This window comes from Phycodurus eques, chromosome 10 (genome assembly GCF_024500275.1).
Source record: "Phycodurus eques isolate BA_2022a chromosome 10, UOR_Pequ_1.1, whole genome shotgun sequence".
Lineage (NCBI taxonomy): Eukaryota > Metazoa > Chordata > Actinopteri > Syngnathiformes > Syngnathidae > Phycodurus > Phycodurus eques.
Genome location: NC_084534.1, coordinates 7,299,968 through 7,325,015, shown reverse-complemented (window position 1 = coordinate 7,325,015; position 25,048 = coordinate 7,299,968). Strand labels below are relative to the sequence as shown.

Below are 25,048 nucleotides of genomic sequence, written 5' to 3'. Positions count from 1 at the left end.
TACCACCTGATCAATCTGAGCACTCATTAAAAGGCTGCCAAGGCCTGTGCAACCTGATACAACATCAATATTGTAACACCACAGTCCTACAGGGATGTTTGGCAAAATGCTGGCAGCCTCACTGTCATTTCTAGGAGGGCAACATGCCAGCGACCCCCTTTGTGGGGCGCTTAGACTGCCCCATGGACTCCAATCACAGGTCAGGACAGACAGATGGACCGTGTGGGCAGCTGTCCCATGGTGGAGCAGAAAGAGATGGATACTGACCTGTATAAAAGCCAGCCATGTGCTCTCCCAGTATGAAGCATGCTTTGTGATTTGACTGTAGTAACACAGATGCTGAACTGTGGTGTCTTACAAATACCCACCCACTGAGTTTCTTAGGTGCTTCATGCAAAAAAAAGAAAAGAAAAAGAAACTTCCCCGGATTTTGATACATCTCCCAAACTCCTGCTTGGAAAGCCTCATTACATGAATTATTCTCTGTTCTGATTTTTGAGCTAAGCACATGGAGGAAATATAAGCCTAGCAGGAAAGGTCTCTGTAATTTGAGGTCTCCCCTCTGTGCTCCAATGTCAACCCCCTGTGTGGTTCCAATAGGGGAGGGAGAGATCTGTGTGTGCGTGTCTAAAAACCCTATTAATCCCTTGACAAAAGGTCCCACGGAAAGCTAGCTAGCGAGGCTGGGAGTTAGAACAGCTAATGGGTGGAGAAAAGAGCGGTTGTCACCCATACATACACCCCCTACCCACCCAAACTCCCAACGGTATATTTAACACAAGATGAGATATGAAATGACGCTTACTGCACCGTCAGAACTCCGTCACCCTATAAAATGGTAAAACACATAGTCTCTGGCCTTGAATTGGCCTCAACAATTACATTGATTTCTCTGGGGTGGTAGTATCGGTTGAACAATGAGCGCCAACTGATTTGTTTGTAATCCATGTGACCAAGATGCGATTCACTGTAGGGGGGCTTTGCCTGTTGTAAGTAAAGTGCCAATGAGGAACAACCATCACTCAGTGGGCTGTCCTGTCCACCAGCTTGGTCACTTGTTTCAGCTGTCAACTCCTGTCTCAAAGGAGCAGGCCACTGGGCCGCTCTGTCAGAGGTACCACAAATGGCTCCTTATCGAAACCACAATAGGACAGGAAAGGCAGGGACACTCGCAGACTGCAAAGCAGGCGAATATCCTATCGTGAAAAAAACCCAACATTCTGATGTGAAAACAGTTCCGTATTTACAAAACGGCTTTGACTGGCTGTCTTTTTCTTCATTCTAAATCCATGGAGGTGGCGGTTAAGGGGGGGTTCTCGAGGGGTGTTAACCCCAAGTCAGGGACAATTGGGGGTCTGTTTGTGTTTTCTCTTACACCTCTGTGTTCTCATTGGGCTCTCTTGAAGCATACCACTGAGCTGCACGGGAGGAGGGGTAAATGTCGCAACCTTGATGAGGACCTTTCTTTGGGACCACCACGCTAGCGCTGCATGCCACTTGGTTGCTGCTGGATACAGTGAAATAACAGCGCAGGCAATTGTGAATGTTCTAAACCGGTGTCGTAAGATGCAAAGTATGGATTCAGTGACGGAAAAACGTGGTTGTATGGGACATGGCTGCAATCCAAGAACATCTTCACTTTTGTTAGTTGAGTGAGTCTGTTCAGTATGTAGGAGACACAAAAGGTCAGTGGGTGTGTGATGGCCCTATGCTGGGCCAAACAATACACACTGTTTATATCCCGCACATTCACAGACAATTAGTCTGACTCTTGTCCTCGCTTTTTGTCAGAGGACGATTTGACGTCTGATACACAGCATTAGTGAATGCTTTTTTTTGTGTGTGTGTGTGTGTGTGTGTATGTGTGTGTGTGAGTGTGTGTTTGGTGAACATTTATAGTCAACAGAGCAGATCCAGGGAATCTCACAGCTTTTGTTCTCCAGGGAACATAACCATACTGGGCCTTGTACACTACACACATAATACAGTAACTTTCTGTCCCACCTCTCTCTGTCTATCCCCCCCTTGATGTCTCTCTCTCTGACTCTCATCCTCACCTTTTTATTTGCCAGTAAACTCTTCACCCTGATCCCATCTCAGAGAGTCAAAACCATTTAAAAGATAATGGACCTTGTAGATCACAGGGTGCAGAGATGGCACACAAGCATGATTAGTATTTATTTTCCATTTTCTGTCTGGGTGTAGTCCAAGCTCTTAAATTGTCGGGAATCCATCCAAAATATAGCAAGACTCCTTAGGAAATGCCATTGGTGTGTTAACAGGCCATGGCTTATTTGGACAGAAGTTTTAATCATTCTTTAAATACAGGTTAATCTAAATAAATTAGAATAGTGTACAAAAATGTATTCTAGTCTTAGCTAATTTCTTTATTAATCATTTTATTTTTTTCTTACAGTATATAAACTATACTGCCAAAAGTATTCACTCACCTGCCCTTACTCAGATAGGATTGACAGTCCATTCTTGATCCATAGGGTTTAATATGACATTGGTGAACCCTCTGCCACTATAACATCTTAAACTCTTCTTGAAAAGCTTTCCACAAAGGTGAGGAGTGTGTTTATGGGAATTTATGATAATTTTTACAGAAGCGCATTTGTGAGGTTACACGCTGATGTTGGACGAGAAGGTCTGGCTGTCTCTCCTCTAATTCATCCAAAAGTGTTCTATAGGGTTGAGGTCAGGATAGTGGAGGGCTGTCAAGTTCATCCACGTCTTTATGAACCTTTGTGCACTGATGCACACTCATGTTGAAACAGGTCATCTCCAAACTGTTCCCACAAAGTTGGAAATGCCCAAAATATGAGCCCTTGAGCTCCAGTGAAAGAAACTCTGAATGCTTCAGCATACGAAAAGATTTTGGACAGTCAAACAGTTTGGGGATTGCCCCTTCCTGTTCCAACATGTCTGTGCACCAGTGCACAAAGCAAGGTCCATAAAGACATGGATGAGAGAGTTTGATGTGGATAAATTTGACTGCCCTGTCAGGAAAAGCTCAAGTGCTGGTTGACGTGGTGATTAGGAGAAAGGTTGATATATTGTGTGCCCAGGAGAGCAAATGGAAAGGCAGTAAGGCTAGAAGCTTAAGGCCAGGGTTCAAATTATTTTACTATTGTTTAGATGGGAAGATAAATTGAGAAGGTGTTATTTTAAAGGAAGAGTTAGCTAAGAATGTCTTGGAGGTGAAAAGAGTCTCAGATCGAGTGATGAGGCTGAAACCTGAGACTGAAATTGAGGGTCTTATGTATAATGTAATTAGTGGCTATGCCCCACAGGTAGGACGTGAACTAGAGGTGAAAGAGAAATTCATGTAGGAGCTAGACAAAATAGTTCTGAGCATTCCAGACAGAGAGAGAGTCGTGATTGGTGCAGATAGTAATGGACATATTGCTGAAGGAAACAGGGGTGATGAAGAAGTGATGTGTATGTTCGGCATCCAGGAAAGGAACTTGGAGGGACAGATGGTGGTAGGAACATAGGGTGACCTACAAGAGCAGAGGTAGAAGCACATAGGTGGTTTACATCTGCAGAAGATGTAGTCTAATCTGAAAAGTGTGCTGGTCCCCATTTTTAAGAACAAGTGTGATGTGCAGAGCTGTGGGAACTAGAGAGGAACAGAGTTGATGAGCCACACAATGAAGTTATGCGAAGAGTAGTGGAGGCTCGACTCAGGACAGAAATGAGAATTTGCAAGCAACAGTATAGTCTCATGCCCAGGAATAGTACTACAGATGCATTATTTGCCTTGAGGGTGGTGATGAAGAAGTACAGAAAAAGGTCAGAAGGATCTACATTGTGTCTTTGTAGATTTAGAGAAAGCCTGTGACAAAATACCCAGAGATGAACTGTGGTACAGCATGCGGAAGTCTGGAGTTGCAGAGAAATATTTTATAGTAGTACAGGACATCTATAAGGGCAGCAGAACAGTGGTGAGGTTTGCTGTTGTTATGACAGAGGAGTTTAAGGTGAAGGTGGCACTGCATCAGGGATCATCTCTGAGTCCCTTCCTGTTTCCAGTGGTGATGAATAGGCTGACAGATGAGGTTCGACTGAAATCCCCATGGACCATAATGTTCGCAGATGTCATTTTGATCTGCACTGAAAGCAGGGAGCAGGTGGAAGAACAGTTACAAAGGTTGAGGGATGGACTGGAAAGGGGAGAATGAAGATTGGTCAAAGACAGAATATACAGAGGCTGAAATAAATATTTAACACGTCACCAGTTTTCTCATTAAATATATTTCCAAAGGTGGTATTGACATGAACATTTCACCAGATGTTGGGAACAACCCAAGCAATCAATACATACAAAGAAAGTAGAACAAATAAGATAAAAAAAAAAATAGTTGTGTGTAAAAATGTGAGTTGACACAGGGGACAAAGTATTGAACACATAAAGAAAGGGAGGTGTAAAAAGGCATGGAAAACCAAGACAACACCTAAAATCTATCAATAATCAAACAGCAATCCAGCCCATTGTCAGTGCAAATGAATATCAGCTGGTTCAGTCCTAATTGATGGCCTACCAAAAGGTCTCATTGCCAAGGTGTGAGTCAAGACACAATGCAGGCAATGCAGAGCAATGCATGCGACTAGTTACTCCATACAGGAGGCGTCTTGAAGCTATCATTGCAATTGGGCTTTTGCACAAAGTATTAAATAAATGCCAGTTGGTGTGTCCAATACTTTTTCCCTGTGTCATTTCACATTATTAATCTCAACAGGTGGTCCTTGGCTCTTGGACAACTCTTATTCTTTCCACTCCTCTGTCAGAAATCTTGCGAGGAGCACCTGATCGAGGCAAATTTATGGTGGTATGATTGGCTTTCCACTTACATATTATGGCCCTAACTGTGCTCACTGGAACATTCAGAGGCTTAGATATGCGCCTATAACCAATGCCATCGTTATGTTTTGCAACAATTACCGTATTTTCACGACCATAAGGCGCACTTAAAAGTCTTAAATTTTCTCCAAAATGGACGGGGCGCGCCCGCGACCCGAGTGAGGAGAAGCGGCTCAGAAAATGGATGGATGGATGGACGGGGCGCCTTATAATGCGGCGTGCCTTATGTGTGCACCGAGTGCCAACTTCTATAAATGTTGTAGTGTGATGAGCGCTCCGCTTGACTTTTATTTATTTATTTATTTATTTTTTTAGCATTTCCTGCCGACATGCTGCTTACACAGAGGAAAAGCGGACGTTGCTGAGGATAGGGGAAGGGTGCGTGAAGTAGGACGCCAAAGCCACACCCCCTCGCCGGGGTGTTTTAAAATTTAAAATTTTTAAAAATGTTTTTTTTTTATACCGCTTGACTGACTGGCAGCATTTTCGGGGTGTGCATTGTGCAAAACAACATCGATTTGGCTAAGGACCCCTGAAAATGTCACCTACGAAGACACACGCTTACGAAGCACAGTTTAAACCGCAAGCTATCAGTTACACGGAGGGACATGGGAATCGATCAGCCGCGAGAGTCAAGAAGACAAAGCTGAGTTTCCGCGGGGAAAAAAAAGAAAAACAAAACGCGGAAAGAAGGCAAGGTGGCCCGAGTTGGAAGACCAACTCGAGCAAAGAACAACCGGGAGAAGCGTCTCCAGTCACCATTCGACTGAGTGTAATAACTCGGGGCTTGCCATCATTCCGGGAGGCTTGACGAACCGCTGGACATCCGTGTAAACAGGGACATTCAAAGTGAAATGAGAGAGAGAGCGTGGGAGCCATGGATGACAGATGGCAAACACAGCTTTACTAAGACTAGGAGGCAGCGCCGGGCGAGTTACGCCACAATTTGTGAATGGATTGTGGATGCTTGTTCGAGCTTTCGCACGGCAACGAGACTGACTCGAACCTGCCGTGTTTGATGGAGAACTTGCCCAGCGGTTCATTGCGGATACAGAAGATGAGGACTTTGATGGATTTGTGGATGAGGATTGATCCAAAAATAATGTGAATACATTAAGTACTTCAATAAAGTACAACCAAACTCAGTTTTGCTCCCGCTGCCTTTTTAAAAACATTGTTTTAGCGTGCATGCATGCTACCATATGTTTTAAGATAGCGTTATGTTTACCATGCCTGCACCTAATAATACGGCGCGCCTTATGTATGTGTTACATACAGAAATAGACCCCGTAACTGAGACTGCGCCTTTTAATACGGTGCGTCCTATGGTCGTGAAAATACGGTAGTTTGCGAAGGTCTTGCGACAGCTCTCTGCTCTTACCATTCATGAGATATGTCTTACCTCACACCTTGGCAATGAGACCTTTTTAGGAGGCCATCAATTAGGACTGAATCAGCTGATATTCATTTGCACTGACAAGGGGCCGGATTGCCGTTTGATTATTGATAGATTATAGCTGTTGTCTTGGCTTTCCATCCCTTTTTGCACCTCCCTTTCTTCATGTGTTCAACAATTCTTCCCTGTGTCATTTCACATTTTTATACACAACTTAATTTCTGATCTTATTTGTTCTACTTTCTTTGTATGTATGGATTACTTGGGTTGTTCCCAACATCTGGTAAAATCCTCAGATCAATAGCACCATTGGAAGTCTATTTAGTGAGAAAAATGGTGACGTGGTAAATACCTATTTCAGCCGCTGTATATGTAGGATTCAATATGACGTCGCTCCAACTTTGCAGCCTGGGAAGGCTGTCGACAAGGTTTAGGAGTGTGTTTATTGCAATTTTTCACCATTCGTCCAGAAGCGCATTTGTGAGATCTCATGTTAATGTTGGACGAGAAGGCCTGGCTCACAGTCTCTGCTCCAATTCATCCCAAAGGTGTTCTATCAGGTTGAGGTCACGACGCTGTGCAGGCCAGTGATGTTCATCCACACCAGACGGTCATCCATGTCTTTATGGGCCTTGCTTTGTGCTTTGGTGCACAGTCATGTTGGAAGAGGAAGGGGCCAGCTCCAAGATGTTCCCACAAAGTCGGGAGCATGGAATTATTGAAAATCTCTTGGAATGCTGAAGGATTCAGAGTTCCTTTAGCTGGAACTAAGGGGGCCAAGCCCAGCTCATGAAAAACAACACCACACCATAATCCCCCCTCCACCAAACTTTACAATTGGCACAATGCACTCAGACAAGTACCGTTCTCCTAGCAACCGCCAAAGCCAGTTGTCCATCAGATTGCCAGATGGAGAAGCGTAATTCATCGCTCCAGAGAACGAGTCTCCACCGCTCTGGAGTCCAGTGGCGGTGTCCTTTTACACCACCGCATCCGACGCTTTGCATTGCCCTTTGTGATGTATGGCTTGGATGCGGCTGCTCGGCCATGGAAATTCATTAAATGAAGCTCTCTGGACACTGTTCTTGAGCTAATCCGAAGGCCACATGAAGTTTGGAGGTCTGTAGCGATTGACTCGACAGAGAGTTGCCGCCCTCTTCCCACGATGCGCCTCAGCATCCACTGACCCCCCTCCGTCGGTTTACGTGGCCTACCACTTCATGGCTAAATTGCTGTCCTTCCCAAAGGCTTCCAAGTTCTTATAATACAGTACATCTGACAGTCGACTGTGGAATATTTAGGAGCAATGACATTTTACGACTGGACTTTTTGCACAGGTGGCATCCTATTACAGTTCTATGTTGAAATTCACTAAGCTCCTGGGAGCAACCCATTCTTTCACAAATGTGTGTAAAACAGTCTGCATGCCTAGGTGCTTGATTTTATATACCTGTGGCCATGGAAGAGATTAGAACACCTGATTCAGATTATTTGGATGGGTGAGCGAATACTTTTGGCAATGTATTGTATTCAAAATTTTGAACTAAATTCACCAGTCCAAACACAAACTAGCTCATAGTTCATAGTTGCTGACGGGCTCTTACCCTCAAAAATACTGCCATTTCATTTTCCCATTGTTGCCCCCCATTTAGTCCACACTAGTAGCCAGCTGCAGCTTTCACCTTACAATCTCAAAAACATGAGGAAAAATGGTGAATGGTATTTTTTAAAACAAAAAAGGACTTTTCTCCTAAATGTGCAAATAAAACACGCAACGCAGTATGACAGGAACAATGGTGAAAGGATATTCATAACTTTGCATTGCTTGCAGCTTTGGCTGACTATATTACAAAATAATTTATCTATTTTTATCTCTCATAAGAAAATAAATAACATATTATCACAGTGTGATCGTACAGTGTTTTAACTAAAGCATTCTGATACAAATAATTTTCTTAGTTTTGTAGTTTCCTAGTATTTTTACAATTATGTACTGTATTGCAAAAGAACACTCCCATTTACGCAGTGTCCCTGAGCGCACCTCGCACAATCGCGCCGCTTGCTCATGCCTGCCTAGCTTCATTCTGAAAAGAAAAAATATTCTTTTCCGTGTCCTCTTTCATAGTTATCATACAGGGAGATAAGTATACAACACTTTGGGTTGCTCCATGTGTTCTTTGATGGGTTAATATTTACTGTACCATGTGTGCTAATCTTACAGTATGCCAACATCGCAGCTGGCCTTGCGATGTAACTAGTGCACACACGTGCACACACACACACACACGTGTGTGTGTGTGTGTGTGAGTGTGAGTGAGTGTGAGTGACCTCAATGAAATGGACCCCCAATATAACGGATATTGGATAGACTGGACCGTCGAGACTGTACAATGTGTCAAAAAATAGCTTCTATTTGTCACTTAAAATGCCGTTGACAATGTTTGATGATGCACAGGAGCTCCAGGTAGTTGTTTTGTTTTTTCACTCTCGTTATTACCTTCCCATCTATTTGGTCTATATTTGAATATAATTTCAATCCATTTTCCGCACCGCTTATCGTCACGAGGGTCGCAGGCATGCTGGTGTCTATCCCAGCCGTCTTTGGGCGAGAGGCAGGGTACACCCTGAACTGGTCGCCAGCCAATCGCAGTTGAATATAATTTATGTCCTAACATACTCAGTTGATGTGGAACACCCACACATGACTCTCTTTTTGCTGCAATCTCCAAAACCTTTGGCATGCTCGTAATATTCTGTTGTAACAGCTTCCACTATTCTAAGAAAGATTTATGAGAGTGTACTGTATCTGCAGGGATTTGCTACTCTTCAATCAATTCGGAACATTATTATTAAGGTTGCTGGGTACTGTTCACTAAGACCAACCTTGCAGTTATCCCTCAGCTCTTTTATTCAGGCATGTTCTTATGATGTGCAAAAACTATTGTGGATGAATGTTGATTTTCACTTGCTATTATATGCCCGCATAATGCCTTCAATTTGGAAGCTGATGCTTTCAGATCAGATGACAGGAATAGTTTGATAGATTTTTTTTTTTCATTCAGCACAAAATTATCCTGATTGATATATAAAAGTTATAAAAAGACTTTTTTAACATTACCTTAAACTACTGTCAACCACAGCATTCTACAGTTTCACTCTTACTTTTGAGTCATCAGACTCACTTTAGGATTAACAATATGTTAAGCACCTCATTTGCTCTCATTCTTAACTGACTGCCCAAACAGCACATTCCACATGGCATTTAGGATGAGGAAAGATATACACAAGGAAAAAGAAAATACATGCACTGACATTAAAGTACTGTATGGCACGGAACAGAACAGCACTAAACAAAACAGTTGACATTCTGCACAAATCTTATTTTCATACCTTTTTAAAAGTTAAAATGTTGCTTTTTCATGTCTGGGTGTTCTAGTAGAGAAGTGACACGCAGGTTCTGACATCTGAAAAAGTATCGAGCTTATCAGAACCTAAGGGAGATCTAAATTAAATCTCCCCGCAGAACGGGAGCTCAGCCTTTGCATTTATCTCTTGTCATTCTCAATGATTTCCGTTACACATTAGGAAGCAACGGCACATCTCCCAAAAAAAAAAAAAAGGCAGACATGAGCTGTTGAAGAGTTTTAGAATAAAATTTCAATTAGAACCTTCAAAAGGAAACCTTGTTTTGAAAGTTGTCACAGTAGAAGTTGTTACCTGTGAAGATGAGTCATTCTTCTCCAGACAGGACAGCTCTAGAGAATTTGCTGATGGCATGTGAAGTGATGGAGACCAGAAAGCCTTTTAGCCTTTATTTTTAACTAAGTGCTTTAATTGTGCACATTAATTAACCATATTTGTTTGACACAATTCTTATTCTTATCATAATCATGTATTTTGAATCAAATTAATGTAACCCTTGTATTAACTTTAGACCATTTGGAACATTTGCCACTACACTGATCAAAGTGCATGTTGTGTACTCGGGCTGCCACAAATGATTATTTTAATCGTCGATTAGTCACCAATCATTTTTGCAATTAGTGGACTACAGGAATTATATGTAAATTGCAGTTTATCACATCAGCAAGCAGCTGCTCTTACAGTATATAACCATCAGTAGCTTCCAACTTGAAGTGTTCACACTATATGCAAACTAAAAATAAAGATAATTAACACATCACTTGCAGCTTGTACCAGCATTCATGACATGTTTACATATGAATTAAAATGAAGGTGATACTCTGGCCTTTACCATTTAGAGCTGTAAATACTGTATTTAGTGCACTTTAAAATGAAAACCCAAACTTTTCAGAGGAAACTTTCTTTTTTTTTTTTTTGCTCTCTTTTCAAATGTTCTGTATTAATAGCAAATACAGTACTTCGAGATTGACAAAAAAGTTAAACCTCAATAAAATCAGTTGAGAAATGACCAAGTTCTGATTTATTTTCAATGCACATGCATTGCCTTTGATGGGAATGTTGCCTCCACCGACGTATCCGCCATGTAGGCATGTCACTTAGCTAGAGGTGTAGTAATTTATATCAAATTAACCAACATCAATTTTGCCGGTTAGCCGTAGTTCTTTCAGCTACATCACGGGGTGACCCAGATTACCACTATTGCCACTGTAACATCATATACAGTTTCACTGCGCTGAAATGCAAGAAAAGCTCTTCCTTTTGGCTTGTCCCGTTATGGGTCACCACAGCGCATCATCCTTTTCCATGTAAGCCTATATCTTCTGCATCCTCCTCTCTAACACCAACTGCCCCCATGTCTTCCCTCACTAGCTCTATCAACCTTCTCTTTGGTCTTCCTCTAGCTCTCTTGCCTGGCTGCTCCATTTTCATCACCCTTCTATCAATATAGTCACTCTCTCTCCTCTGGACATGTCTAAGCCATTAAAGTCTGCTCTCTAGCTTTTTTTCCAAAACATCTAACCTTGGCTGTTCCTCTGATGAGCTAATTTCTAATCCTATCCAAACTGGTCACTCCAAGAGACACGCTCAACATCTTCATTTCTGCCACCTCCAGCTTTGGTTCCTTTTGTCTCTTCAGTGCCACTGTCTCTAATCCGTACATCATGGCTGGCCTCACCAATGTCTTATAAACTTTGCCCTTCATCCTAGTAGAGACCCTTCTGCCACATAAAACATTTAACACTTTGCTCTACCTGTTCCAACCTGCTTTGTCCCATTTCTTCACTTCCTTACCACACTCACCATTGCTCTGGACTGTTAACCCCAAGTGTATATAATGTATTTATTTATGTATAAGTCCTCCACCCTCGCTATCTCTTCTCCCTGTATTCTGACTCACCCCCCTACACATCTTTCATTCGGGTGTATATATTCTGTCTCACTTCGGCTAGTCTTCATTCCGCTCCCTTCCAGTGCATGCCTCCACCTTTCTAAATGTTCAACCACCAGCTCCCTGCTTTCACTGCACCTCACAATGTCATCTGCAACCATCGTGGTCCATGGGGTTTCCAGTCAAAACTCATCTTTCATCCTATCCATCACCACTGCAAACAGAAATGGGCTCAGAGCTGGGTTTTCTCCCAATCAAGCCCCTCCAGGTCTCACTGTCATTGCCCATGTGAGCATTAAAGTCCATCAGCAGAACGAGGGAGTCACTAGCAGGGGCGCTCTCCAACAGCTTCTCCAAGGACTCCAAAAAGGGTGGGTACTCTGAGCTGCTGTTTGGTGGTGCATAGGCACAAACAGCATTCAGGACCCGTCCCCCCACCTAAAGGCGGAGGGAGGACCCTCTTGCCTACTGGGATGAACCCCAACGTACAGACACTGAGCCGTGGGGCAATAAGTATGCCCACACCTGCTTAGCACAGCTCACCAGGGGCAACTCCAGAGTGGAAGAGAGTCCAAACCCTCTCAAGAAGAGTGGTACCAGAGCCGAGCTATGTGTTGAGTTGAGCCCAACTATGGCTAGTCGGAATTTCTTGACCTCGTACACAGGTTTAGGCTCTTCCCCTGCCAGAGAGATGTTCCACGTAACCTAGAGCTCGCTTTTGTAGCCGGGGAATGGACTTTCCAAGGTCCCCGCATTCGGCCGCCGCCCAGCTCACACTGCACCCGAGCCCCTGGGCCCCTCTTACAGGTAAACATAAATAATTGTTTAAAACCAAACTGTTCTTAAAGATGACATGTATTATACTACAAAGTTAAATACAACTAAACTGTTCTTAAGAACTGGTTCTTTCGCGTACCACCAGAGAGAGCCCATGTACCACTAGTGGTACTAGAACCACAATTTAAAGAATCACTGGGGATTTTGCTTGAAATTACCAGATTCCTTTTGAATGGTGCAGAAAGATTGTGTTTCTGCTAAATTGTGAGAGGGATATGAATAAGTAAAATAATAATAATAATAACAAATCATTATTACAACTTCACCAACAACTGTCTTGTGCCACTTTCTTGTGTCATTTACAGCCAGAATATACCAAACAAACATTCACTTTAACTCACAATTTGGTTATGGTAGGATTGTTTTTTTTAATTAACTAACTTTACTGTATTCAGTGGAGCAAAAGGGGAGGATGAAGGATGGCAGCACACCATTGTTTAATATTATTGTGTAAAAACATTCCACACTGTTTTGAGTAGAATTCCCTTATTCCCGGTCCTCAACAATGCATGGGCACACTCTCTCACACACAGAAGTTTGCTTCACATAAATGTATTCCGTTGCTGAATTTACAACCCCAATTCCAATGAAGTTGGGACGCTGTGTTAAACATAAATAAAAACAAATGACAATGATTTGCAAATCATGTTCAACTGACATTGGTCTTCTGAAGTGTTCCCGAGCCCATGTGGTGATATCCTTTACACATTGATGTCGGTTTTTGATGCAGTGCCGCCTGAGGGTATCGAAGTTCACGGTCATTCAATGTTGGTTTTCGGCCTTGCTGTTTGCTTACATGCAGTGATTTCTCCAGATTCTCTGAACCTTTTGATGATATTATGGACCGTAGATGATGAAATCCCTAAATTCCTTGCAATTGTACATTGAGGAACATTGTCCTTAAAATGTTTGACTATTTTCTCACGCACTTGTTCACAAAGAGGTGAACCTTGCCCCATCTTTGCTTGTGAATGACTGATTAATTCAGGGAAGCTCCTTTCATACCCAATCATGGCACCCACCTGTTCCCAATTAGCCTGTTCACCTGTGAGATGTTCCAAACAGGTGTTTGATGAGCATTCTTCAACTTTCTCAGTCTTATTTGCCATCTGTCCCAGCTTTTTTGGAACATGTTGCAGCCATAAAATTCCAAGTTAATGATTATTTGCTAAAAACAATAAAGTCAGTTTGAACATTAAATATATTGTCTCTGTAGTGTATTCAATTAAATATAGGTTGAACATGATTTGCAAATCATTGTATTCTGTCTTTATTTATGTTTAACACAACGTCCCAACTTCATAGGAATTGTGGTTGTACATCTCAATGCCAACTTTTGTTGGTAAATTGAAGAGTCTTTGGAGATTTCTCGCATTCTATTCCGAACGAATCATGCCGAAGACCTGGCAGCCTCAATTATGACCAAAAGGATTGGTTTGATAGCGTTGTAGCACACAATGTTGTTATTTAAACTGTACTTCCATGTTCCTTCTTTATTACAAGCAAACTTCTTATGCATAGGACATCTGAGCTTGTGTTTTTAAGTGTTTAGTTTTATTTTATGAATGCGGCGGCCTTGAATGTTAATGTTGGAGCGAGCTCCATCAGTGACTAAGGTGCTTCAGCTTTGTTCGTTCCTGACTATATGCCTCAAGCTTCATTTCTTTCCTCACGCCTTCCCTGTCTTTTTCTCTGCATCTCTTTCACTCTCAAAATATGTTTGTGGGAACATTTTGGAGCCTGGCCTTCACATCTCTGTCTCATATGACACCACACCAAGCTGATTAGATTCAAAAGTATTTGTGTGAACTTGTATTCCTTCAGTATGGAATAAGCATCTATTTTCCCCATGTTTATCTCATATTCTAGGTTTCAGTCTATCTTAGGGAGATGCAGAATGGATGAATAACACCGCATGCCCCTCAACACCTCGTGTGTTTTATTTATAGGGGAGCAGTACATTAACGCCTCGGCAAAGTCTTTGGAAGATTTATCAAGCACTCTCTCCCTGGCTTGAGTTATGAAATTTAAGAGTGCCGATGTGCGTGTTATTTGGCAGTGAGACATCCTGTTATGGTGTGTGTATCCACCCTTGTCACCGTCTTACCACCATGTCCATGCTGTGACACCGTCGGGACTGTTGTCACGACATTTATAATTCAGCTTTATCAATAAAAGATGTGCAGCAATAAGGTTTTATCTGGTGATGCAGTGCTCCTGTCTCCCTGAGCCTCTTACAAGTGCATGAATGGAGAGCACGACTTTCTATCCCTGTGCCAACTTAAAGGCATCTCTTCCCATTAGCATACCCTTACGTGATCCTTGTTCCCCACACATGCTTTTAGAAGCTTCTTCCCTACGATATCATATTCTGCTCTTTCTACCTTATTCCCCTGTCATTCCCCGCAAGTGCCAAGACTTAGGAAGAAAACCGTTGGGGAAGTTATTCAAATAACAAGGCTTAGATGGCCATCACAGGAATTATGATGTTGACACTCAAGGCATCGAAGCATTTTCTGTTTAGACAGTTTCTGTTTCATGCAGACAGATAATAAAGGGTGATAAAAGAGAGTATGAGAAAGCAAACTGAATAGAAAGTAATATATGTGTCAGTTAGAGCTGATAAAAGCCTGAAAATCCAATTAGTCCTTCAGTATCAGGTGGTAGGAATGGGTCTCGTGGGAGTTATGCCAGGAAATATCCACCACCGCGGCATGTCAATAGCCCAATAATTTACACACTCTGCTATTGATGGAACACTGTGTAATGTTGAGCTTAATGTTTTCATGGGACTATATTTGGCACCCTTTTTGTAGGCTTTGTCCACAATGGCTCAGAAGATCTATCAAAGGGAAGTACTGTACATACCTCACCACAAATGATGAAAAGTGGACCCAGTGGCAGTGGATCTTTTTAATTTGAGCACACTGAGTCCATTCTTTGTTGGCCATAGATGCCCTTGAATCCATTTTGGTCACAGGGTATTCACTGCTGGTTGCAGACAGAGCCTGTTAAGGGAGTTTCTTTCTGTTGCCAAGTCTTTTTTCCTGTGTGTTTTCGTAGCAGGTGTTTCTTCCCATGCCAAAAAGGAAAAGGAGTAAAGGCATGGAGAGCATATAAGGAAGTATTAATGTAGTCTGCTGTCTGTATGCTGAATTCTCTCCCCTCTTTCCCATGGCTAACCTTTGCCCCCCAAATGTTAGGTCTGTAAACCCTACTGCCATTCCAAATTAACAGAAGGTGGATGAAGTAAATAGCATCCATTTTCTATACCAGTTGTCTTAGAGTCGCGGGTGAGCTGGAGCTTACCCCAGCTGACTTCTGGGCAAAAGGCGGGGCACACCCTTGACTGGTCTCCAGCCAACGACTATTCACACTCACCTATGGACAATGTTGTCTTTCATTCACCTAATATGCATGTTTCTGGAATTACCAAGTGAAAACCTACGAAAGCATGGGGAGAACATGCAACTAGGTCACCCTGCTGCTTAGTAGTAATACAGTACTATATTATTTATATTTTGATGACTGTTGTTGCTCATACATAAGGGCTTTTCAACCCGAGAGTCACTTCAAGAAATTACAACTAACCCTGCAAAAACAGGTCTCAATGTGGACGTTTATTTTTTTAAACTGGAATCATTATTGCTTCTAAAATGACAAATGTGCACAAGTAAAGGAGTATGTCATATTCATTCATGAATCGTGGAATATGTGGTCGTTGTTGTTGAACTTGATTAAGCTTCTACCACTAAGTGTACTTTTACTCAGATGAGCAGACACTTTGCTTCTATAGAGTGCACTGTATTAAAAATAAACTTTTGCAACTCACGTTAGTGTCTTTGCGTTGTTTTTGCAGCTCTGTGCATCTCTAGATTCTTTTAAGACGTTTTTCGTCTGTATGTGGAATGTGGAAACTTTCGTTTTTACAAGATTGTTCCTGTGCAAACGTGGGCTTACCCAGATCTTGTCCTTGTTCTTATATTGGCAGGATAAATCCCAGCCTAAACAGCCAATCTAAAATGGGCTATAAAAACAAGGAGTGAGACACACCTCTTAATTCTTTAATTAATTAGTTAATCAATCAGGCACTGGGCTTGGTTCATCTTAATTCTTAATCTTGTCAAGGCAGGGATAATGCCCTTGCTTTCATATTTGTGCTTGGAAATCCCCTTTTCTTTTACAGCATGACTGTACCCCAGTGCACAAAGCAAGATCCATATAAGCATGTTTGTATAAGTTGGGTGAGGAAGAACATCTGTCCTGACCTCAACCCAATCAAAGAAATATGGGATGTACTACAACAGGTGTCACCAACCTTTGAGAACTACTTGGGTACTGAATAATGCGAATGGCTACCAGTTTTAAACATATTTCTGAGATAACAAATTTGAGAGAACAAATACTATTATTAACTGTTATTTATGTACAGTATTGTATGTGAAGACACAGATTATATTAATGATGTCTCACAACAATTATCAACAATGATGTACCAAAATGGAAACGAGATACATATCAATATACCCCTCTTCATTTCTCTGAGTGTGTTTACATTTTCAAATGATTACTTTAAAACCATTCCGAGGAAATCTGTGTCCAGTCTCTTTTTTTTTTTTCACGTTAGTGACTCCTGTACGAGAATGTAGAGAGATGATTCAATATCGGGTCTGACCCACAAATAGCATAGCTAGACTAGCTTCATAGTTTGATCCATTTTCAGTGCCGTCCATGTCCCAATACTTTTGTCCGTAAGCTGTATCATGTATGTCAGGTGAAGTGAATGGCATGCCGGTCATGTTGCAATAAAGGATGAGCAAGAGTCCCACTGGACTGAAGTGCTATTATTGTCTTCATCTGCAGACAAGAATTGTTCTGGCCACATCCTCCTCGTGGTTGCGCACACACAGACGCGCACATGCACACGCACGCACACACTTTCCTCTTTCTGACAGCCGAGCGTCTCGGTGGACATGCTTGGAAACTGTTTATGATTCTGGTTACTGGGGAGTCGGTCTGCTTTGATTGTGTCATAAGATGAACACATTATTGCAGCATTTTAGTTCTGCTTGGCAGCTCAATAGTTGGTATTTGGTTTTGCGTTGTATAATTATTTTAATTAGTCTGTGGGGTTTATACACGGAATAATAGAAATTGTTATTTAAGGCCGATGTTTCCTGTACAGCGTTTAAAAATAACTAACTGCAGTGTGATGCTTTTCATAGGCAGGTTTCTGCTAAAATACTGAGGTGAATAATTACTGCACATCACTATTACCATCATTTAGCCGTAGCTTTTTCAAACTGCTAAAATATTGTTGTAATTATTTCTGGATGTCATATAATGTCAACGGGGCTGAGATAGGTGAGAAGGGTAATTTAAGATTTAAATGTAAATGTACTGTTTGTCCTCATTAAGGTCGGGGTGGAGCTAAAGACTCTCCCAATTGATTTTGGGTGAGAGGAGTGATACCCCCTTGAATGGTCGCCAGTCAATCACAGGCCACATAGACAACAATTCACAGTCACACCTATGGACAATTTAGTATTCAATTAACCTAAGGAGCATGTGTTTTGGAATTTTGAAAGGAAGCCGCAGTACTCGCAGAAAACCAATGGCAGACCATGCAAACCCGACACAGGCGGACAAGATCCGACATTTGAAACCAGCACTTCTCAACTGATGTGCTAATTATATTTCAGTGAATTAAATTTAATGTAATACTATATATTCAATATTGCTCAACTGCAAGTGCATTTTATTTAGGGAGGCCGAGTACCGATACCAGGTATCGGTATCTACCTTATTTAAAAGTATCGGATATTTGTGAAGGCTACCGATACCAGCCACCAACACTGAAGGCTCTCATATGTGACATTGAGCAAGTCCTCCTCACCAGTAGTTGGTGCTACACTGCGGTGATTTGACACATTGGTGGATCATCATGTGCATCAGAAAGAAATAAAGAAAGAGAAGTCTTTGGTCACAATCATCTGTGATTGTGTTTTGTATCAAAGTACTAGTGGTACCTGGTATAGATGAGTACTCACGCGTGAATACTTATACTGGTATCTGTCTGAAAAAAATGTGATATTGACCATCCCTAATACTATCCATCCATTTTCTGAGCCGCTTCTCCTCACTAGGGTCGCAGGCGTGTTGGAGCACATCCCAGCTATCATCGGGCAGGAGGAGGGGTACACCCTGAACTGGTTGCCAGCCAATCGCAGGGCACATACAAACAAACAACCATTCACGCTCACATTCATACCTACGGGCAATTTAGAGTTGTCTATTAATCTACCATGCATGTTTTTGGGATGTGGGAAGAAACCGGAGTCCCGGAGAAAACCCACGCAGGCACGGGGAGAACATGCAAACTCCACACAGGCAGGGCCGGGGATTGAACCCGGGTCCTCAGAACTGTGAGGCAGACGCTCTAACCAGTCGTCCACCGTGCCGCCTCCCTTATACTAATTGATAAAAAAAATCACCCAGATAATGTAAAACAAATACGTTCCATGAAATAAAAAGATTTTGTGCAGATTTCAGTGTTTGCGTTGTTTTTACTGGCTGTGATGATATTGCCTCATTTGCACATTTCAGCTATTCTGTTCATCAGTTAGAATTTGATTTCAAATTTTCTGATGCCTTCTCATCATCATGCTGCTAATTGACCTCTGTCCTCATTTTCATCCTCTCATCCCCTTATCCTTTTGAGTCTGTCTTTCACCTCTGTTCCCCATCACTCCCTCCCTCCCACACCCTCACCCTCTCACAGGGTGGTGAGGGCCGAGCTGGCCCCCAGCCCAGGCCCATTAGTCCCCTCCTCGCAGCCATGTGTTCATCACCAGAGATCATTACACCGAGCCAATGACACCACTCTAATGCATCATTAATGATTGATTAATGAGCTGAGCTCAGCTCAAACGAGTGCATTTGTATGGAAGAGCAGCCTGTAATGGCTGTATAAGGCTTGCATCTGCTCTTTTTCACCCGTTTTATTGTGTATGTGTGTGTGAGTGTGTTATGTATATCATTCTCAATCTGGGCCTTGTCTCACAGGTCGAGGGAGGTAGCCGAGCACAGTGTGGCTGTGTGAAACACGGGACTGAGGTGACCAGTGGATAGCGTGATGGCAGAGCTGAGGCTTTCCACTCCTCTTCCAATTCTTCTCCTCCTTGTCCTTGGGGGAGTTCTTCCAGTGGCACAGGGCTCTAGTTATCTGTCTGGATATCGCATGAGGTCTCGCCCCCAGCGGGACCGGCAAATCCGAAACATTCGACCAAATATCATTCTCATCCTCACAGATGATCAGGACATAGAGCTGGGTAAGGCTATTATTCTGTTTCTGGGTCTGTAGTCATCCATCTGTCTATGTCTATCACCCATGCACATGATTATTCTGTCCATAACGAGAAAGTTGGCCTCATGCGGCCTCTTGGCATTGCAACGACTGGCTTAGTCAAAGTCATGTGCTCCACTTGCCACCCCCTCCATCGCTGGCATGAAATACAGGCTGCCTATGCCCACCATTGTTAAGGTGCCAAACGCTAGCCATCTCCCTCCCCACTTAAGTTCTTTAGTTCGTATTGGACTGGAGTGGCTGCATAATAGCCTTGGTGACATTCTTTGTCCTCCACTGATGGCTAGTGAGAAGACTCTCATTGAAAAGCAGGAATTTATGGTCAAGCATCTGTTTCCCCAAGCAATTACCATCAGCTTGAAAGGCCTTTACTACACAGGAGTCCAAATGGGTCACACTTAAGCAAAAAGATTTATTCCTTCATCCTTGCACATGCCTTCCTCTTTCCACCATTAGATGTAATGACTTCAGCTCTCTCATGCCCTATGTTTATATTTTTCACTTTCTCCCCTTTTACTCCCTTTTTAGTTCTTCAACTGCTTTATATTGTTTTCTTGTTTCTTTCATCACTACCATTTGCCTCTGACTCTCACCCCCCCTTTGACCCTCTCCACGGTTTTCTCCCAGGCTCAATGCAGGCCATGAACAAAACCCGGCACATCATGGAGAAGGGTGGAACACATTTCTCCAATGCTTTCTCTACCACGCCGATGTGCTGCCCATCTCGCTCCTCCATCCTGACTGGGAAGTACGTCCACAACCACCACACATACACCAACAACGAGAACTGCTCCTCACCCTCATGGCAGGCTCACCACGAGCGACACACCTTCGCGGTCCACCTCAACAACTCTGGCTACAGGACTGGTAAATGTTGCAGTGTCAAAACAGATTCAAAACAGCACACCATTTGCTAATTAGTAATATCGTGTTCTTCCTGGTTTATTGATTAGCTTTCTTTGGAAAGTATCTCAATGAGTATAACGGCTCCTATGTGCCCCCGGGCTGGAGGGAGTGGGTCGCCCTGGTGAAGAACTCGCGCTTCTACAACTACACTCTCTGCCGGAATGGAGTACGAGAGAAACACAGCAGTGACTATTCAAAGGTACCCTTACAATTCCGATTTAAATTAATTGCACTGACCCACCCAGAATTTTGTCCTTAGGAAAATTTCAGACAACATTCTACACATGATTAAAACAACCTCTTCACTCTGCCCAGCCATGGTGAAATCAGATCTCAAAGCTAATCTTTGCTGGAATGAACCGTCCTGCGCGAAGTCCCGATTGACGAGGCTTGCGGGCAAGAATACATGAAATCAAATAAACCCTACACACCAACCCATATTGCACTGCTGTGACCCCACCAAACGTGTGCTGGGGACAATAAAGGTCAAATATCTAGGAAGTCTTTAGAATGGATACACTGCAAAATAATAGAATAGTGTCGGCATCCTTCAAAGTGACTTAAGTCTCTTGGCCCATTCTTTTTCATTATTTATTTTTCTGAAATGCTTTAATATACCATTTCTGATTCAACCATGAAATTGTTAACTCAGAACTGGAATAGAGAAAACCCATACAGGCACGGGGAGTACATTATGGAGTGACTGGTGGTATAATGGTTCATCCGGCTGACTTCTGTGCAGGGGCGTGGGTTCAGTTCTTGCTCAGTGACAGTGCAAGTGTTAGTGTGTTCCCTGTGATTGACTGGTGACCAGTCCAGGGCATAGCCTGGTCCTAGGCTCCAGCTGCCCACCACCCAGGATAAGCTGTGTAGAAGATGGAAGGTTAGACGTCAATTAAGGGTCATCTTTAAAGTGTCATGCGAGTGGAGCATGAGGTCGTAGCAACTACGTCAATGATTTTATGACTCACAATAGCTGGTGAACAATGTGTGTTTGCTCCACAGGATTACCTGACAGACATCATCACCAACGACAGCATCAACTACTTTCGAATGTCCAAGCGGATGTATCCTATCCGTCCTGTCATGATGGTTCTGAGCCATGTTGCCCCTCACGGCCCAGAGGACTCTGCTCCACAGTACAGCTCTGCCTTCCCCAATGCTTCGCAGCACATGTGAGAACATGAGCAACTTTCAGAATGCACACATGAACTACACTGCAGTGTAGCTTTGATTGCATATGAAGCCGTTTCCTATATGGACTTGCACCTGTTTGGACAAATACTGTCGATGCATCTACTTTACAGATGTACCGTTATGCCCAATTAATCTTCACAGACGAGCACAGAGATCAATTTTTACATTTTGACATGTACAGCTATGTACTTGCTAATAATTCGTCTTCATATTCAAGCTTCAATACATTTCGCCAATAATTAAAAAACAAATTCAATAATCTCAGATCGATGTTATCTTCTTCCATTTGCAGGGTGTTGTTGGCAGCGTAGCCTCTGAGCGCAGCCAGTGCGTCGCTCCAGTTTATTTGGCTCATGTGATTTTTACACTAGCTGTGCCGCTGTAATGAGCCCTGCTAATTTGTTCCATTTTGTCAGCAATGATCAAGGAGAGACATGAATGTTGTCAATGTAATGCATAGCTAATGATGACAGACGCATACTCCTTCAGAGCCCCCGAGCCTTTGTCTATTCGACGCTCCATGCTCCTGACTGGTCGACTAGTGCTGCTGGATAATAGAACGTCTGCTATTGGCCTCAAGAGACAAATCCAGGACCAGTAATTAGACTGCACTTCCTACCCCTTCCCTCCAACACCCCATTCTCTTGATTAATCTAATCCCCTCAGCATCATTAACCTGTGCCATGCAGGTTTTAGGTGCTGAATATTTGTAAATTTGACCCCAGTGCCTTCATACAAACTTTTAATTGCTCTTTCTCCATACATTTGCATCCCTTGGTTAGTTTTCCAGTGTCTTTTTCTCTCTCCGTCTCCCACCTTTTCACATAAGGAGAGGGAGGGGCAGTGATTTCCTGTTGTCTTCTCTTGATAAACCTTCTCACATTGGCACCTTATTCACACTACATTACATTTGCTCGTGTGAATTAAAGCACGAGACAATAGTGTTTATTTAGTTTAATCGATCCCGTTTAAAAGATTAAATTCATTTTCTTCTTGATTTAGTTTTGTTTATTCCCAAATAATTAAGCACCCATGTGGTTTGTAGAGAATATTGATCAAATTGTGCTCACCATTGATTGTACTGCTTTGCATTTTATGTTTGGTAGAGCCTCCAGTTTAGGATTGCATTAATATCTTTCCAGCTACTTTGGAAAGAAAAAGGTCAGCAGAAATCGACAAAGGTCATTACTATGAGAACGCAGTGAATACTTGCTGTGCTATAGAGTGGAATATGAGGTCAAACACGATCCATGCCCATTCTCCATATTCAAATATTGAATTTGAATGAGTCTGGTTCAGGTTGTGTCGTATATTAAACCACTATTGACTTAAAGTCTGGTAACATTAACATCCCTGACTGCAATGCTAGTGTAAAGAAGTGAAGAAGTTAACTGCTCTACAATAAAACCGTAAAACTAATGTAAAGTATTTAAAGGAAGTGAAGAGGGAGTATTGCTGAAGGTGAGGTAACGTCATGTAATGCAACTATGATTTATGTACGTAGGTTCAGAGAAAGGTACCCAATGCTATGGCCGGACATTATAAATTACTGTTGCCATGGTAGTGTGGACATTCATTGATGGGAGTGTATTTTTTTACTGTATGTTCATCCAGTTAGCCACCCCTGCTTTAGGTGCTCACTGACCTGTCCTCTCACAATATATATAGAAGTCCCCCCCTATGATCAAATTATATAACTTCGGGAGTATTGAATTGAGGAAATTCCACTGCCAGTGTAATAACGTACAGCTAAGGATCAGGCACTGTAAAATAGCCCTCTGATTTGCTCTTTTTCCTTAAATTTGGGAGAAACAAACATGAACAGTGAAGCATTTTTGTCGATTCCCTTTTCAGAACTCCGAGCTACAATTATGCTCCTAATCCAGACAAACACTGGATCCTCCGCTACACGGGGCCCATGAGACCTGTGCACATGCAATTTACTAACATGCTGCAGCGCAGGAGGATGCAGACCCTGCTGTCTGTGGATGACAGCATGGAGAAGGTAGGAGGCCAAGTACACAGCCTTTCCACCATGCTTTGGCAAAGAAACGCACACTTCGTCACAGATACAGAAAAGAAAACGATGCATATCCCAGAGTAGCAAGTCCTGAGAGATCTGTGCTTGTTCTAACTGGGGCTTTTTAATATATTCACTGGCACACTTGTTATATCATTCAATTCCCTTATATTTTAAACTGGTACTGGAAATTGTTTTCCTCTAGACGATTATTCAGTGGATTGTATCCCCCATAGATGTACAACATGTTGGTGGAGACGGGTGAACTGGATAACACCTACATCATCTACACATCAGATCACGGCTACCATATTGGCCAGTTTGGGCTAGTGAAGGGCAAATCAATGCCTTATGAGTTTGATATCCGCGTTCCCTTCTATGTACGAGGGCCCAATGTGGAGCAAGGTGCCATGTGAGTGACAGATTTTCATGCAAGTTAGGATGCCCTATTGATTTGATTTAACAACATTTGGTTTTTTTTTTTAGGTCTTTTTAAACCCAAATCAAGTAAATGTTTGCTTTTTTTGCCGTGCAGTAACCCCCATATGGTCCTGAACATTGACTTAGCGCCAACTCTGCTGGACATGGCTGGTGTTGATATCCCTGCAGAAATGGATGGAAAGTCAATCCTAAAGCTGCTGGACACTGACAAACCAGTGAACAGGTAAACACTTATTTATGCTGTAATTTGAGGACCACAACACACTACGTTCATTTTCTCGAACGTACAGTGGGTACGGAAAGTATTCAGACCGCCTTAAATTGTCACTCTTTTTTTTTATATTGGAGCCATTTGCTAAAATCATTTAAGTTCATTTTTCCTCATTAATGTACACACAGTACCCATATTGACAGAAAAAAACTTAATTACTGAATTTTTGGGAGATTTATTAAAAAAGTAAAACTGAAATATCACACAGCCATAAGTATTCAGGCCCTTTGCTCAGTATTTAGTAGAAGCACCCTTTTGAGCTAATACAGCCATGAGTCTTTTTGGGAATGATGCCACAAATTTTTCACACCTGGATTTGGGAATCCTCTGCCATTCCTCCTTGCAGATTCTCTCCAGTTCTGTCAGGTTGGAGGGTGAACGTTGGTGGGCAGCCATTTTCAGGTCTTTCCAGAGATGCTCAATTGGGTTTAAG

The 25,048-nt window shown here is 42.5% G+C and overlaps 1 protein-coding gene across 6 annotated transcripts in view; it reads left to right on the top strand.

Annotated features, from left to right (window-relative positions):
• sulf2a (sulfatase 2a) overlaps positions 1 to 25,048 on the top strand; it is a 75,381-nt gene that overhangs the window by 37,090 nt on the left and 13,243 nt on the right. For all 6 annotated transcript variants that reach the window (XM_061688690.1, XM_061688692.1, XM_061688693.1 and 3 more), the window contains 7 exons: positions 19,480 to 19,745; positions 20,408 to 20,647; positions 20,734 to 20,885; positions 21,692 to 21,861; positions 23,738 to 23,888; positions 24,140 to 24,315; positions 24,439 to 24,567. In XM_061688690.1, coding sequence (XP_061544674.1) covers positions 19,550 to 19,745; positions 20,408 to 20,647; positions 20,734 to 20,885; positions 21,692 to 21,861; positions 23,738 to 23,888; positions 24,140 to 24,315; positions 24,439 to 24,567 — 1,214 coding nt within the window. In that variant the 5' untranslated portion in view covers positions 19,480 to 19,549. The remainder of the gene's footprint in view (positions 1 to 19,479; positions 19,746 to 20,407; positions 20,648 to 20,733; positions 20,886 to 21,691; positions 21,862 to 23,737; positions 23,889 to 24,139; positions 24,316 to 24,438; positions 24,568 to 25,048) is intronic.